A 13,808-nucleotide genomic window follows, 5' to 3' on the forward strand; every position below is an offset into this window, starting at 1 on the left:
ATGACTATTAAAAATATGGACGGGGGTGAAAGTTACAGATCCTAATGATTGTTCAGAAATCTAATTTATACTCAGGAAGAGAGCACAGACCAAGAAAGCCTTTGCTGTGGTGGATGTTATTGTTCAACAAAGTGTCAAGCTCTAGTCTACAGTTCTGAGCACCACTTTGCCGAAAGCAAAGAAAGGAATTCAGCTCCTGACGGTGCCAGTTCCTGCAGGAGATAAACAGGAGCCCCAGCAGGCTTACACTTAGACCTCAGCTGATGTAGAAATGACACCATTAACATTTACAGCAGCTTCTGGGATGTGCTAGTCTACACTTTGAACTAATAAAGCACTTCTGAGTGTCAGTTCCTGCAGTGCCAGCAAGTGTTGTTTCTGAAAGTAAGGGTCAAATCTGGGATTTACTCTTGGCTCAGTCACATTTCACCTGTGACTTCAGCTTCCTCATGAGAAACTGAATTTCAGATTGTCACTCGGTGGGAAAACCTAATGTGTAAAGTGCCCTTAAAGTCCTCGGAGGCAATACTTTAGTCCTCTCCCAAGTACCGCTTCAGGCAATTGTATCAACCAAGAGACAGAATTTGGGATTCCTGTCTGCCACCAGAACTCATATGACCTGGTTGCATTGAGAATCACTACGTTCACATCTTGTGGAAGGTGGCAATGCATTCCTCCCAAGGGTCCTGGTCTCCAGGACCTTCCTTGCTAAGAAGGCACAACGCCACGGAATTCACCACTGTCCAGGGCATCACCAGTCCTCTGCTGCACAGGCTTCCTCTGCTCAATCCAGGTGTGCAACAACATGTTCTCCTCGATTAGTAAGCGAAAAAGCCGTAATTTTGGGAACAGAGATGACTATCATTACTTATGGAACTGAATAGGCAGCAGATAAAAGGAGCCACCCTTAGGGGACACAAACACAAAAATCAAAGTAAAATAAAACACCTTCTTGACCACAGTGGACCTGGCTAAGCAGTTGTTAATTACAAGCTCTGGTAGAGGCCAGAAACATTAACTTGCACCTTCAAAACTAAACCTCAAGTCTACCTCTACACAGAATTAAGTATTTTTATGCTGGCTGTAAATATGGAATTTGTATTATATTTATAATTTTAACACACTTATGATGATGATACAACTATCTAAGTTGCCTTTGAACCAGTGAATTCAGAGTTCTCCATCACACCATCGCCACTTTGAGCAGCGAAACTGCAGTTTCTTATATTGTGATATTTTACTTGACATTTTTTAGCTATTTTCATAAATTTTGATAACAGCGGTGATGAAGTTCAAATGAACAAAAGGATAAATGTGACCCAAATTCAAAAGAACTCTTGTCAGGACAAGACAACGTCACCTGGAAGAATCAAGTATTCATCATATTAGTGGTGTTTTAAGGAAGAAGAATAAGATGTAGAAGTTATTTAAGAGCCCAGATGTAAAGCACAATGGATATGCCTTTTATACTTAACCTTCCATTGTGGAACAGACCCTAATTTCCATCTCAGTCTCTCTTTCTCCTCCCCTCTTCCAAATCTCTCTTAAAACTGAAATCTGATCTCATATGAAAATTGTATTGTCCAAACCTTAACTAACCCAGCTAAGTTCAAATATTTTTGCATAAATTTCACTGGCTCCTCTATAAATAGCTTGGCAGACACATTAATGGGACATTAATAATTGTTCATTACTCCCTTGCAACAGCAGTAGGGCACATTTAATCCTACAAAGACTGGATGCTTTTGCCAAATAACAAGTTAGCTCATGGAAACTTTCATGCCTGTTCACCACAGCAGTGAAGGGTTCATTGTACTTGAAATCCAAACAAGTACAGTAAGAAAAGGTCATGATACCTTCATGTAGTCAATCCAGTTCAGCTTTTCTCTACTATCCCTTGTGCCAGTTCCTCTGCGTTTTTGTTTCCAGCACCACAGTGCCCGCAATCATACAGTTAAAACCCAACTGGACAACAGCACATGTTTAAATAAACCAAAGCTGCTTCCCACCAACCAGATCTTGTTTGCTTTGTTTATTTCTAGGGTAATGTTTGAGTTGAAACTTGATGAATATGCCAGGCTGTGTTACACATCCTGGCTGATGCTGTCTTTGCATGCAGCTCTAGAGACTAAGGATGGGAGCTTCAGCTCGTGACGTGCCCTGAACCCATCCTGCATCCAGGTCAGCCCCAGCTTTCATGCTCAGCACAAGGGTCCTCTGTTTAGCAAAGTATTTGCTGCCTGGAGCTACAGAAGGAAATTCTTCCTTTTTTTAAATTTTTTTTTGCTTTCCCTCCCCTCCTTCCTTTTCTTCCTTTCCCAAGTTGTTTAGCTGGGGGTCACTGATATCTGTTCCAGACAGGCATTAAAGTGATGGGGGAGGGTTGGCTGTCTGCAGCATATGCAGCTGTGGCCTTGTTCTGCCTGGTAAATGGAGTTAGACATGGAATAAGAACAGAGTGCTGATCTTATCCATGTGTCAGGAGAATTAAAGGGCCAAAATCAATTAGAAATTCTGAAAGATCTCAGTGCATTACAAACAAACCTCATTTTAACTGATTACCTGATCCAGCATTCTGGAAGGAGGAGAGGTTACTTCTGTTTGGCATCATATTTCTCTTCTACAGGATGGTTAAAATGACACTAATTTGAGTGAACCAGATAAATTTTGACCTGCAAATAAAGTAAAAAAAGAAAAAAAAAAACCACGCCGTGTTAAAAAGTGTATTTTGGGAACATTTTTTGAGTGCATAATATAGAACACAACTGGCTTTTCTTATGGTAAAATTTCCACAGACAACTCAAAAAGAAATATGTTAAAAGATATTTGGAAAGGATACTCCATGTTTAATGTGGAGTCTGTGGAAAAAAAAGGTAAAACCTGTCTGCAGTTGGTTTATCAGTTTAAAAGACATATAATTTGTTTTGATAATCAGCCATTATCTATGTATGACTCTGTCCAAACTCTGTACAGGCTCTGTACTAGTCACAGCTCCTGAGTTTTGTCTGTGATCCTGTGACTTCCTTAAGAAATGACAAACAAGGTAGCACTTTGCTGCTGAAGACTTTATTTTGAAAGCCCATAGCCCAAGTTCAGCCCACGCAACACCAGCATTCTGCAACCATGAATAAACCTATGCAAAACCAGGTATGTCATCCAAAACACAGAAAATGTTTTCTGAGTTCCCAAAGAAGCCAGACTAGGAATGCAAAGGGATTCTTGAAAGCTCATTTAAGATCAAATTAAAAATTGATATGGGTTCAAGAGAAACTTGGCTTAAAAGAAATGCCAAAATTAAATCCCAGCCACTAAAAACTAAATCCAAATAGAAGACTTCTAGTGAGTTGCTCTATTAAAAGGCTTATTTATTTTTTATGCACATCTCTTTTTAAAAGGTTGACAAAAATTTTTTTAAAAATTGCATCAAGTGACAAAATTTATGGTGACCATCTGTAGGTCCTTGGGCTTAGCTCTGGACAAGCAAATAGAAACGTGTCAGGAAAACAAGTGAAGAATGGAGACAGATATCTGGGGCTCTCTAGAGACAAGCCACCTATTTAATTAACTGCAGTCATGACAGCCCCAAGGTTCCAGGTCTGTGGTGCACAGACTTCCTGTGCCATGCTTTTTCATGTTACTCTCCTGGGAGGACAGCCCTGGGAGAAGGGAGCTGGCTACTGATCCTTGCAGAGGGAGGCTCCTTCATTCTGCCTCTGGCTTCTGCCTCACCTGCTCCCTGCAAGCTGCTCTCCCACAGGGGGCCAGTCCCTGTCCTTTCACTGGGTTCCCCCAGGAACCTCCTGTGCTGGCCTCACTTTGCAATGCTTCTTCTTTCTCTGTAGAGGTCATTTCTCAGTCCCAAAGAAAGTTTCAACCCCACTATGCACATTCTACCCCTCATAGCAAGATGCAGCTTCCTCGAAGATACATAACCCACCACTCCCTGAAAATGACACTACTCTCCAAGGAGCCAGGGTAAGGAAGGAGACCCCCCCAGAGCGCTGCAGCTCCTGAGGGGACTCACCCACATGTCCAGCCTCTCCAGCACAACAGGACTGAAATTCTCCAGAGCAGCTGATGGGAAAGAACCCAGGCAGCAGAAAGCTTTTCAACCCAATTTTCATCCTCAACAGGTTATTTTATTGACGTGAAACATTTACCATCCTTTTTACCTCATTTGTCTTCCAACCCATGGATAGACCCCTTCCCCGATTCCTTCCAGCTTGCCTCAGATCCTCCAAACTCAAAGCCTGCATAGCATCCCAGGCACCCAGCTCTGCTGGAGCGGGGCTGTGGACTGCCCATGGATCCCTGGCACAGCTGCAGCTACAGGCAGCCAACCCCAGCAAGAGGTGACAGCGGCTCTCCCACTTGTCTGCAGACCAAGCGCAGAAGGATCAGGACACAAATCCAGTTAATACTGCCACTATGTTGACACCTTGGCATATTGCTTGTGTCATCTCTATTAAAAATACTGCATTTTGTGCCCAGAGGTCCCCAGAAAAGAACCAAAAACTTAACTTTTCAGGCCGTGCTCAACTTGACACAGAAAACTAGTGACACTCAACATTTCACATCTGTCTGCAACAAAGATGTCACTGTATCATTGAACAGAAAAACCAAACATGGACAACTTGGAATTAAAAGACAGAACAAAGGGTTGTTTAGAAAGACAGGAAGATTCATTGCATTTCCCGTGTCTCTAACATTGCTGCTTTATGGTTAAGAACACCAAAACCCCCATCCTTTCTATTTGTGAGATGACAGCTACCACTTCATCAATGTGACAAACATTAAGGAGAGCACAGCTGAAAGGGAAGGGAATCTATGCAATTAAAAATTCAATCTTTGATTCAATTTGGTGAATACCGGGGTTTGCTAATAACCTTTTTTGAGTTTAAATATTTATATGTTTTCATTTCAGGTTTGATAACTCATTACACATCTCTTTTCCTAGAGGATGAGAGATCAGAGAAGTCATCACTTAGTAATAACTGGATTTAAAGGAGAGAAGAACTTTTTAAAAAGCTTTCCAGTGTAACCAAAACCAAGAAACAATCAATGAATTAATGAGCTAAGGTAACAAACAGCTCAAAATCCACAGTATATGCGGTCTCATGAAATCATATTTTTTCAGATGAGGTTATGCAGGGCCTCCAGCAAGGCTGACTCTCGTTACAGAGCACATGCACGCTCTGCCTTGTCTGGAACGAAGCAAAATTATTTCATCTGGGATTTATAAAGTCATCTGAAGTGAATGTATACAGCATTACCAATCATGTTTCATCTCTACAGTGCCCAGGCCAAATTAAGTTTTGTTTCACTAACGACCAGAAGAAACAGTGATTCACAACTCAAGCAGTGAGTCAAACAAAGGATTCCAATTTTAAGATATTATAACACTGGGTGGCTTTACAGTAAGAACTCCTTTCCTTTGTGCAGTGGTTTAATCCCAGCTGGCAACTCAGCCCCCTCAGCTGCTTGCTAACCCCCACCCAGGATGGGGGAGAGAATTATAAAAGAGGGAAAACATATACTAAATTAATGACAGTTTGATAGATAAAGCAAAAGTCATGCACAAAGCAAAGCAAAATAAGGAATTAATCCCCTGGGAAAGCAGGGTTCCATCACTCCAAATGTTTCACCCCCTTTTTCCTTCTTCTCCCAGCTTTATATGCTGATTATGATGCCATATGATGTGGGATATCCCTTGGGTTGGCTGTCCCAGCTGTGTCCCCTCCGAACTTCTCATGCCCCCCCAGCCTTCTCACTGGTGTGGCATAAGAAGGTGCAGTCCTTGACTCAACAGAAACACTACATAGCAACAACTAAACAACATCAGTGTGTTATCAACACTATTCTCATACTAAATCCAAAACACAATGCAGTAACAGCTACCAGGAAGAAATGAACTGTATCCCGGTCAAAACCAGGACACTTCAGTGCAGGAGCCAAAAGCTGCAGCTCAGCCAAGCCACAAGTACACTACCTGTGTACACAGCACTTCCCAGCATTTCATCCACAGATTTAGGGTGAAATTTTCCTAGCACATAAGCTTCTCACCTCTTCTTTATTTCTGCCTGGGCTGATACCCACCTCCCGTCAGCAGAGCCTGCTCTGGCACCCACTTTTCTCTTATGTTACAAATCAAGTGGGTTGCAGTGCCTCAGGCATCGCTAAGGCACTTCTCTGACTGAAAATAAACAGTCAGTTTTAAACAAAGCTCTCAAACTTGGCCATCCATCTTTTAAGGCTTTTCTGCTCTTCATTGTTTTTTGATTTTCAGTTTCTCAGTGAATATTAACAGTGAACTCCCTGCAGCTCCTGGCACCTCTACTATCTCTGACATTTCTCTTCAGAAACTCCTACAGCAGTGCATTGCCACTCTTGGAAAACAGACGAAACCCCAACTGATGGAGGGTGAAGACAAAAGCCCATCACTGGCACCGTCTGCACATCATTAGAGTTTCATTTGTTCTGCAACAAGATCCTCAAATGATTAGAGTCTGTTTCAACTACTCCAATAAAACACACACTGTTTTGGAAACAAGAAAGCCTCTTGAATTTTCACACTCTGAACAAAATTTGGTGAATGAGTGCTGATGGGTTCAGTGCCTGGAGATTTCTTTTCCCACAGTATAGCATGCCTACGTTCATAAACAGACTGTTCCATTACCAAGCTGATTTACCTTTTTCCTGCATAATCTGAGGACAATGTACTTATACCTGATTAAATCAAACCTGTTCTAATTCCTGACTTACTCTGCTTATTTACAAACAAAAGTCTTGATAGGCTCAATCTGATGGCAAAGTAAAACTCACTGGAATCTACTGTTTACCTCCAAAACACTTACGTGGAAATCCATCTTTCCCGAAGTCCACTGCCAAACTAAAACAATATATTCACAGAAAGGCACCTGCATAATTTGGTGGAGATTCTGTAGCCACGAATGGACACATCCTTAAGAGACAGCAAAGCCATCTTTGCCAAAACCTGGACAACTCAGCAAGGCTGTGATCTAAAGGTTGCCTTAAACATCCTTCTTAATTTCCTCCTCCTCCTCCCCCACAACATAATACACTAGACCCCAAGCTACAGCTAATTTCCTGCCAGCATAGCCCTGAAACCTGCTCAGTCCCTGTCTTTTCAAGATATAAATCTTGCAACACATAGGTCCCTGCATGCAAGTGAGCACCAGGTCTGGTTACAGGCAAAGGGTGTTTTAGTTCCTAAAACTCACAGCTTGGCACCCTCAGCAACACTAAATAAATTAAAAATCAAGTATCTGTGAATCAGATTTGACTAAGTCGCTCCCTTGCAATCCTGCCGGTTTCCAATGTGGAAAAGGGAGTGGCAGAGGAAGTCGCTCTTATGGCTTACCTCTTCCTCTGAGAAATTATCACACTGGATATTGGAGAAGGAGAAGAAATAAAACAGTGCAACAGAAAACACCCTAAATAACATTATCCCCCTCACAAACCACATATATTTTACTGTAATAACCCACTGACTACTCCAAAAATGGCACTTAAATATGACATTTTTAATTGCTCTGTCTTACTGTTAAAACATGATTCTCTCCTATTTGATAAGGATTGATGTTGTAGGTATTGTCACATCAATTGCTCTGTCCAGTAGATGGACATAATCATTTTAATCAGGTCACGACAGCTGACAATTTCAAATGCGCATCAAAAATGAAAACATTCATTACCATGTAAACACTACAGTTGGGTGACTATAAACTGAGGGTCGAGCCGCAAATAGTAAGAGACACAAATAAAAATGCCAGGGAAAAGTGTTGGAGCTTTGTAACTTTTGTGCCATAGCAGCTACTCTTACCTGAAACTGAAACTGTTACAGCACTCATTTCAATGAATCTAAACTAATTCCTATGCATTTGGTAATACAAGAGACTAGACCACCTACTCAAACATGACTTTAGTAAACATCACTGCCTCCTCCCTATCTTACAGTCACACAAACCACCGTCTCATCTGGAGTAGCTCATTGAGATAAGTTGAAGGAAGAAGGAGAGTTAATGCTTTTCTGCTCAAACAAAAGCCACAGAAAAGTAGAAACATAGTAAAAGAGATTTCTGTTAAAACAATGAACTCCTTTCATCATGCAGCAAAACACGGTTGACAGAGGACAAGCCAAACTCCAGTCATACTCATCTTTTCTATTTCGGTACCTTTCTGGTAGTTAAGCTCAAGAGTCAGTTATCTGACCCAATGACTGTATCATCTCATGACAGTAGTGACAAGCTCCCTGGTATCATTCTGACACTATTTCATTAACTCCTTTCCTATTGGAAATTTGAGTACACTCAAAAGATTTGCAAACTGAAACTTTAAAGTTTCACACAGAGATGGCAAATAGAAAGCTCTGGTGGTGGGCTGTGACTGTTTACTGTGCAGACTAAGAAAACCCAAACCAAACAACAGAGCTGGTGTAGAAATAAATACACTTAAATACTCTACGCCAATATAACTCACTCCTGAAACCCAAGAAATACAGACTTTCTTCATCTAAAATTTCAGGAAGGGGATTGAGTGCAAAACAGTTGTATCCAAATTCATAGTCTACAGGAGCAGAAATTCTCACTGTACAAGAGCAGAAAGACCTTAAACAGAAGTTTCTCTGTTCCCATCCTACTTGACATGACAAACTTGCCCCAGGACTACCCTGACAAATTCAATGAGAGCAGGTAGGTAAGGCCCAGAAAATCTAAGCAGATAGAAAAACTAATCAGAACAGCTTCAAAGATCATCCACTCTTTTTTCTTTTTCTTGGATGTCCTTACCATTTTTCCCCCTCTATTGCGTTTTCCCAGTCTCAGGCAACCTTTGCCCATGATCTGCTTTCCTCTGTGCTGATTTCTTTCACTGCCACTTTCGCCTGTCACTTCCTTCCGTTAATCAGTTCTCTCCAGTGCCCACTCCTTCTGACAGCTTCTGTCTCTCTTGTTTCGCTCGTCCATTTCTCCTCAATTTGTCTTCTTCCTGGGATGCTTGCCCCATATTTCCAAATGTCCCCTCTAGCTCTTTAACGCTTCTTCATTTCCCAGCACTCTCAGGGCAGCAAGCATGCCCCCAGACTAAATGCTCCTCATCACACTTGCTTGGCACACCACACTACGACAGTGACAGCTCAAGTGGCACCGGCTGTGGCTGCTGTGCTACCAAGCCATGGGTCTGCCTGCACCAACACGGGGCAGCATTTACCGGCAGGCGCCAGGACTGCATTCCCTTGGGCAAGGAACAGAGATGCTATACCTGCAGTTACACCAAATACTATAATAAAGGAAGTTAAATCAAATGATTCACTTAAAAACTGATTCCACCTGCATGAGACCTGAGTAAGAAAAAACCCAAACTTGGTCATATTTATACAGTTTACTCTACACTGCAGTCTCTGGAGGACCTTCTTTCTACAGGGAAAAACTCCCCCTGGATTTCTGTAGCATCTTGGATGTGCTCCACCAGTCTAAAACAAATGCTAAATGAACAGCACCTCTAAAACAAATCCTAAATGAACAGCACCTGCTCAAAACACTCAGAACATCATTTTATAGCTGCTTGTTTAATTCAGTGGGAAACACTGTTTGCCTTGCTGGCAGTTATTACACACCAGAATTAACTGTTCATTTGAACAAATTAAAATGGAAAGAATACACTACATGTGCAGTGAACACAGCATTAATCCCTTCATTAACAATCACCAGCACTTGCCCACACCCACTTTGATTATTTAATCTTTTCTCTGGATCTTCAAGTGGAAAAGACAAAAAAGATCTTCCCATTTAAACGTGTTCAGTCCTTCTGATCCAGCTCCAGCCTCAAGATGGATCTGCAACCTTTAGCTCACCTAATCTCCACTTCCTATCTAAACTCAAAATACTTCAAATTTTTCATGATGAGCTTTGTTCCTTCTCCACAGTGGTCAACTGATGCCTTTGACTACTTCCAAGGATCCGGTTGATAATTGTATCTGATAAGTATAGACAGTAACTGATATGGAAGAAAATGACCACTCTTCCTGTCCTGGCTGATGGCAAAGATTTCCATATCCTCAGTAAAAACAGAGACACACTAATGAGTCGATTTAGCATTTGTCAAAATAGAAACAAAATAAATTGCTGGTGTAGAAAAGGAGCTGTGTAAAATGAACTATATAGAAATGGTAGAATGTTACTGCTTGACAGCCCTAAAAGTATCTCTTTTTCTGTAATCCTCTTAGTTCAGACTACCCCTCCTCATGACAGCAAAGGTAGGCACTCTCCCATCTTCTGATCACTTAATCTCCTTTCTTTCCTACACTGCTTCCTTCTGCGGTGGGAAAGCAAGCCCATCCTCATCCTTTGCAATTCCACTTTATCATACCTTACTTCCTCCCATCTCTCATCCTTTCCCACGTTAACAACTTGTCTTTGAGGACATTATCCATGAGAATATAAAGAATGCAAAACCGAAAAAGTTCACTAAGCATGAAAACTTGCAAAAAAGGCTGCTCTTGTATCCCTCTTCCTCCAAAAGAGAGGGAAGGTGTGGCACAAAAAAGAAATATTCACCATGTTCTGACTGGCAACATGTTCACCCAGATGCCCTGAAGATGCAGACACAGAGGATTCGGGAACGTGCAGAGTCAAGGCACAGAGACAAGATGACAGGCTGACAAGATGAGCATTTGGGGGAAAAGGAACTGGTGACAAAAGCCATGTGTGTGAAATCAAGAAAGCACTCAGTGGCAGGAGCAGAAAGCCCATCTCTTGAGTCTTTATGTAAGCGCAGACTGTCTATTTACACTTCTGCACACGGGTAAATTCCTCGGGCAGCTTTGGGGCAGGAGGAGAAGGAGCGGGGACCGTAGTTCCCAGCCCGTTCCTCCCTTTGCTCGTGGGCAGCAGGTATCTTCCCGAGAAAGCTTTGATCCCCAAGCTGAACTCACCACCGAGCGCGGGGCTCCGGGCGCCGCCGAATGCCACCCAGCTGCTGACAGGGCTACACGAGGGAGGACTTAGGAGCTCTAAATCTGTCAGGGGAGACCGAGCCCAAACCCCCGATTTCCGTCTGCAAGCCGATCCGCCGTAACGCCGGGTTCCTGTTGCTAAACTCCAGCGATGCCGAGACGGCATCCATCGCCGGCTCAGCCCCGGGAACCCATCCCCGCCGGGCACGGCAGCCCTCGCACAGCCGCAGGAGCCTTTACAAGCCACCAGCCGAACAAAGGATCGTGGACAAAGAGCCTTGTCCCACGTCTTGCCCTCCACCAGGTAGATTATTGACGACGGAAAACCAAACCAAGCAAAGCCAAGCCCCGCCGTTCCTTCCTTGCTTCCTCGGACCTCGGACGGATGTCCCCGCCGCCCCCGGGGCAGAGGCTTTGTTCGCCAGCGGGGACGCGGCAGAACCGGGGGGGAACACCCGGACAAAGACGGAGAAGCGACTAAAGGGACAGGGAGGGAGCCCCGTCCCTTTCAGCTGCGGGGTCCCTGCCGAGCCGGGGGGCAAGGGGGGAACCCCACCCCCCCCACCCGTCAGATGTGGGAGGGGGCCGGAGGCGGGGGAGTGAATGGGGGGAGTGGTGGCACAAACTCCCTTGAAAGTAGCCCAAAAACCGGGGACGGCTGCGAGCAGCTGAGCCGGTGTCAGCCCAGGCTCTGCGTGCCCGAGAGAGACCCTCTTCCCATCCCCGCGGCCGGGAGGGCTTCACCCAGCCCTCGGGACGCCGCTTCCCCCGCACTCACCGCCGCCTCCCGCCGGCGCTCCCCGCGCATCCCGGTCCCCGCCGCCCGCCCGGCTGCTGGAGCGCCGCCGCCCCCGGGAGCCGCCCCCCGCCGCAGCGCCCGCCCCCCGGCGGGGCCGGGGCACCCCCGCGGGCAGAATGGTTCGCTCCCCTCAGGCCGGGGTCGCGGGAGCGGGGCGGGCGAAGGGCAGCCGGGATGGGGGGGAAGGGAGGGAGCAGGGGGTGGACGGGCGAGAACGGGGAAACGGGCACAGGGATATCCCCGGAGGGGCCGCCGTGGAGCTCTTCACGATCCATAAATATGAGTCGCCAGGCAATTTCCTGCCCGCGAGATTAGCTGAGCAAACAGGGCGGCGCTGGCAGGGCGCGGGCCCCGTTTTCCGTGCCTGGGGCTGGGGCTGCGCTTTACCTGCGCCCGCCCTCCACCTCATCTTCCTCCTCCTCCTCATCCCCGGGGAAGCCGTGTTTCAGAGGGGGCTGCCCTCTGCCCTCCCGATCCCGGAATGGAGCCGGGTTGCCTCCGTGCCCTGGTTGGGGCGCCCCTGGCACTCACCCAGCCCGGGGTCACACCTGCTGTTGCCTCTGCCTGGGGTGTCCTGAGATTCAAGATTTTCTCTTACCTGAGAAAAGTACGCCCATGGAAGTATGTGTGTATACATAGATACTCTCGTGTGTATGCAAAAGACCCCCGTCCATCCCCGTGCATCACAGAAGGATGCAGCTGCCACCCCCAGCATTTTGCTGTTCCCAAAGCAGGGAACGGGCTGGTGAGCCCGGCCGGCCCTTGCTGGAGGGGTTTTCACACCAAAGCAATCCTACAAACCAGCACCAGATCGGCAAAACTTTCGCCAGAGCAGCGCGTCTCGCCCGTCCCATGTTCGACAAGCGGCTGGAGGTGCCAGCCCGGACCCTGCAGGGATCCTGGCTCAGGAGGCTGCTCGGGGACAGAAGCAGCCAGGCCACTGGCGGGGTTGGAGCTGTTACATTGGGAAAAAAAGGGGACATAGCCTTCGGGGAGGGGTCGTCCCACGCCCGGGATCACTGGGTGCTGGCAGCCCAGGGCGTATAACCAACCTTCGCTTTCCGAGCGCCTGTGCAGTGTCAGCTTGGTACGGCAAACCCCGGCGGTGAGAGATGCGAGCCAGCCTGGAGGACTCAGGGCAGTGAGCCAGAGTATCCTGCATAGAGATCTTGTTTCGTGCTGTGTGGCCTCGTCACTCTACCTTTCCCCGTTTGTTTCCCAAAGAGGAAATTCGGGAATAGCAGCACTTACCTGCTGTGCAGGGGTCCTGCGCGATGGGTCGAAGCTCACCCAGCACTCGGCCAGGTAAACCGTGACTGCTGACTGTTCCCATGTGCCACGAGGAAATGGAGTTTGCTGTGATACACTTCCTGCCTTACATATTCCAGGGGATATTTTACTTGGCTAGAACTGGTACTTTACTACAATATAAACTTCGTAATAACTCATTAATGTCTGGAATCTGTATAGTGACACCCAGAATACTAGAGACTATTGAACAAAAGACTGCCCCTGCCTTGGTGTCTATTGTAGTTTACATATAAAAAGACAAACTTTGAGACTAATTACTCTAAAAGGCCGGAACCTAGATGGTCTCTTCTGTGATGCCTCCACAAGCATCCCAGTGCTTCATTTTCCACTAGCATTGAACCTGGCTCTTCTCTGTTCACTGAACAAGCAAGGAGAAGTACACGCACTTAAAAAATAAAGGCAATATGCGTGTAATAAATGCAGAGTTAAGTTAAGGACATGCTTAAAGTTAGTAGAACTGAAAATTACTTTTAATCCTGCCACAGCCAGAACCAAAAGCAGCCAGCTTTCCCTTCATCTCACATGATCTTCCTTTTCCTTTTAAGTGGGAAAAACTGTAAGTAATAGTCTGCAAAAATCTCCCCAGGGGGAAGTGAAGCCTAGCAGTATGGAAAGCTGCAACTTTGCTCTTGCGGTCAAAGCGTTACTCTGAAGGACTTGTGATGTGCCAGCTAAAACGTTCCTTCACTTAGTTCCTACCCAGTAGGTGAGGAGGCAGCAAAGCTA

The 13,808-nt window shown here is 45.6% G+C and overlaps 1 protein-coding gene across 13 annotated transcripts in view; it reads right to left on the minus strand.

Moving 5' to 3' along the window:
• Nucleotides 1–13,047, minus strand: part of PHLDB2 (pleckstrin homology like domain family B member 2) — a 65,680-nt gene extending 52,633 nt beyond the window's left edge. For 9 of the 13 annotated variants that reach the window (XM_032098302.1, XM_032098300.1, XM_032098298.1 and 6 more), the window contains exons 1-2: nucleotides 11,751–11,791; nucleotides 2,563–2,672 (exon numbers count right to left, since the gene is read on the minus strand). In XM_032098302.1, coding sequence (XP_031954193.1) covers nucleotides 2,563–2,611 — 49 coding nt within the window. In that variant the 5' untranslated portion in view covers nucleotides 2,612–2,672; nucleotides 11,751–11,791. Of the gene's footprint in view, nucleotides 1–2,562; nucleotides 2,673–4,521; nucleotides 4,561–10,951; nucleotides 11,496–11,750; nucleotides 11,792–13,022 lie in introns of those variants that run through there. The other 4 variants (XM_032098293.1, XM_032098291.1, XM_032098292.1 and 1 more) reach the window with 4 other exon arrangements.
• Between the last annotated feature and the right edge of the window lie 761 nt (nucleotides 13,048–13,808).

The sequence above is a fragment of the Corvus moneduloides genome, chromosome 2 (assembly GCF_009650955.1).
Source record: "Corvus moneduloides isolate bCorMon1 chromosome 2, bCorMon1.pri, whole genome shotgun sequence".
Lineage (NCBI taxonomy): Eukaryota > Metazoa > Chordata > Aves > Passeriformes > Corvidae > Corvus > Corvus moneduloides.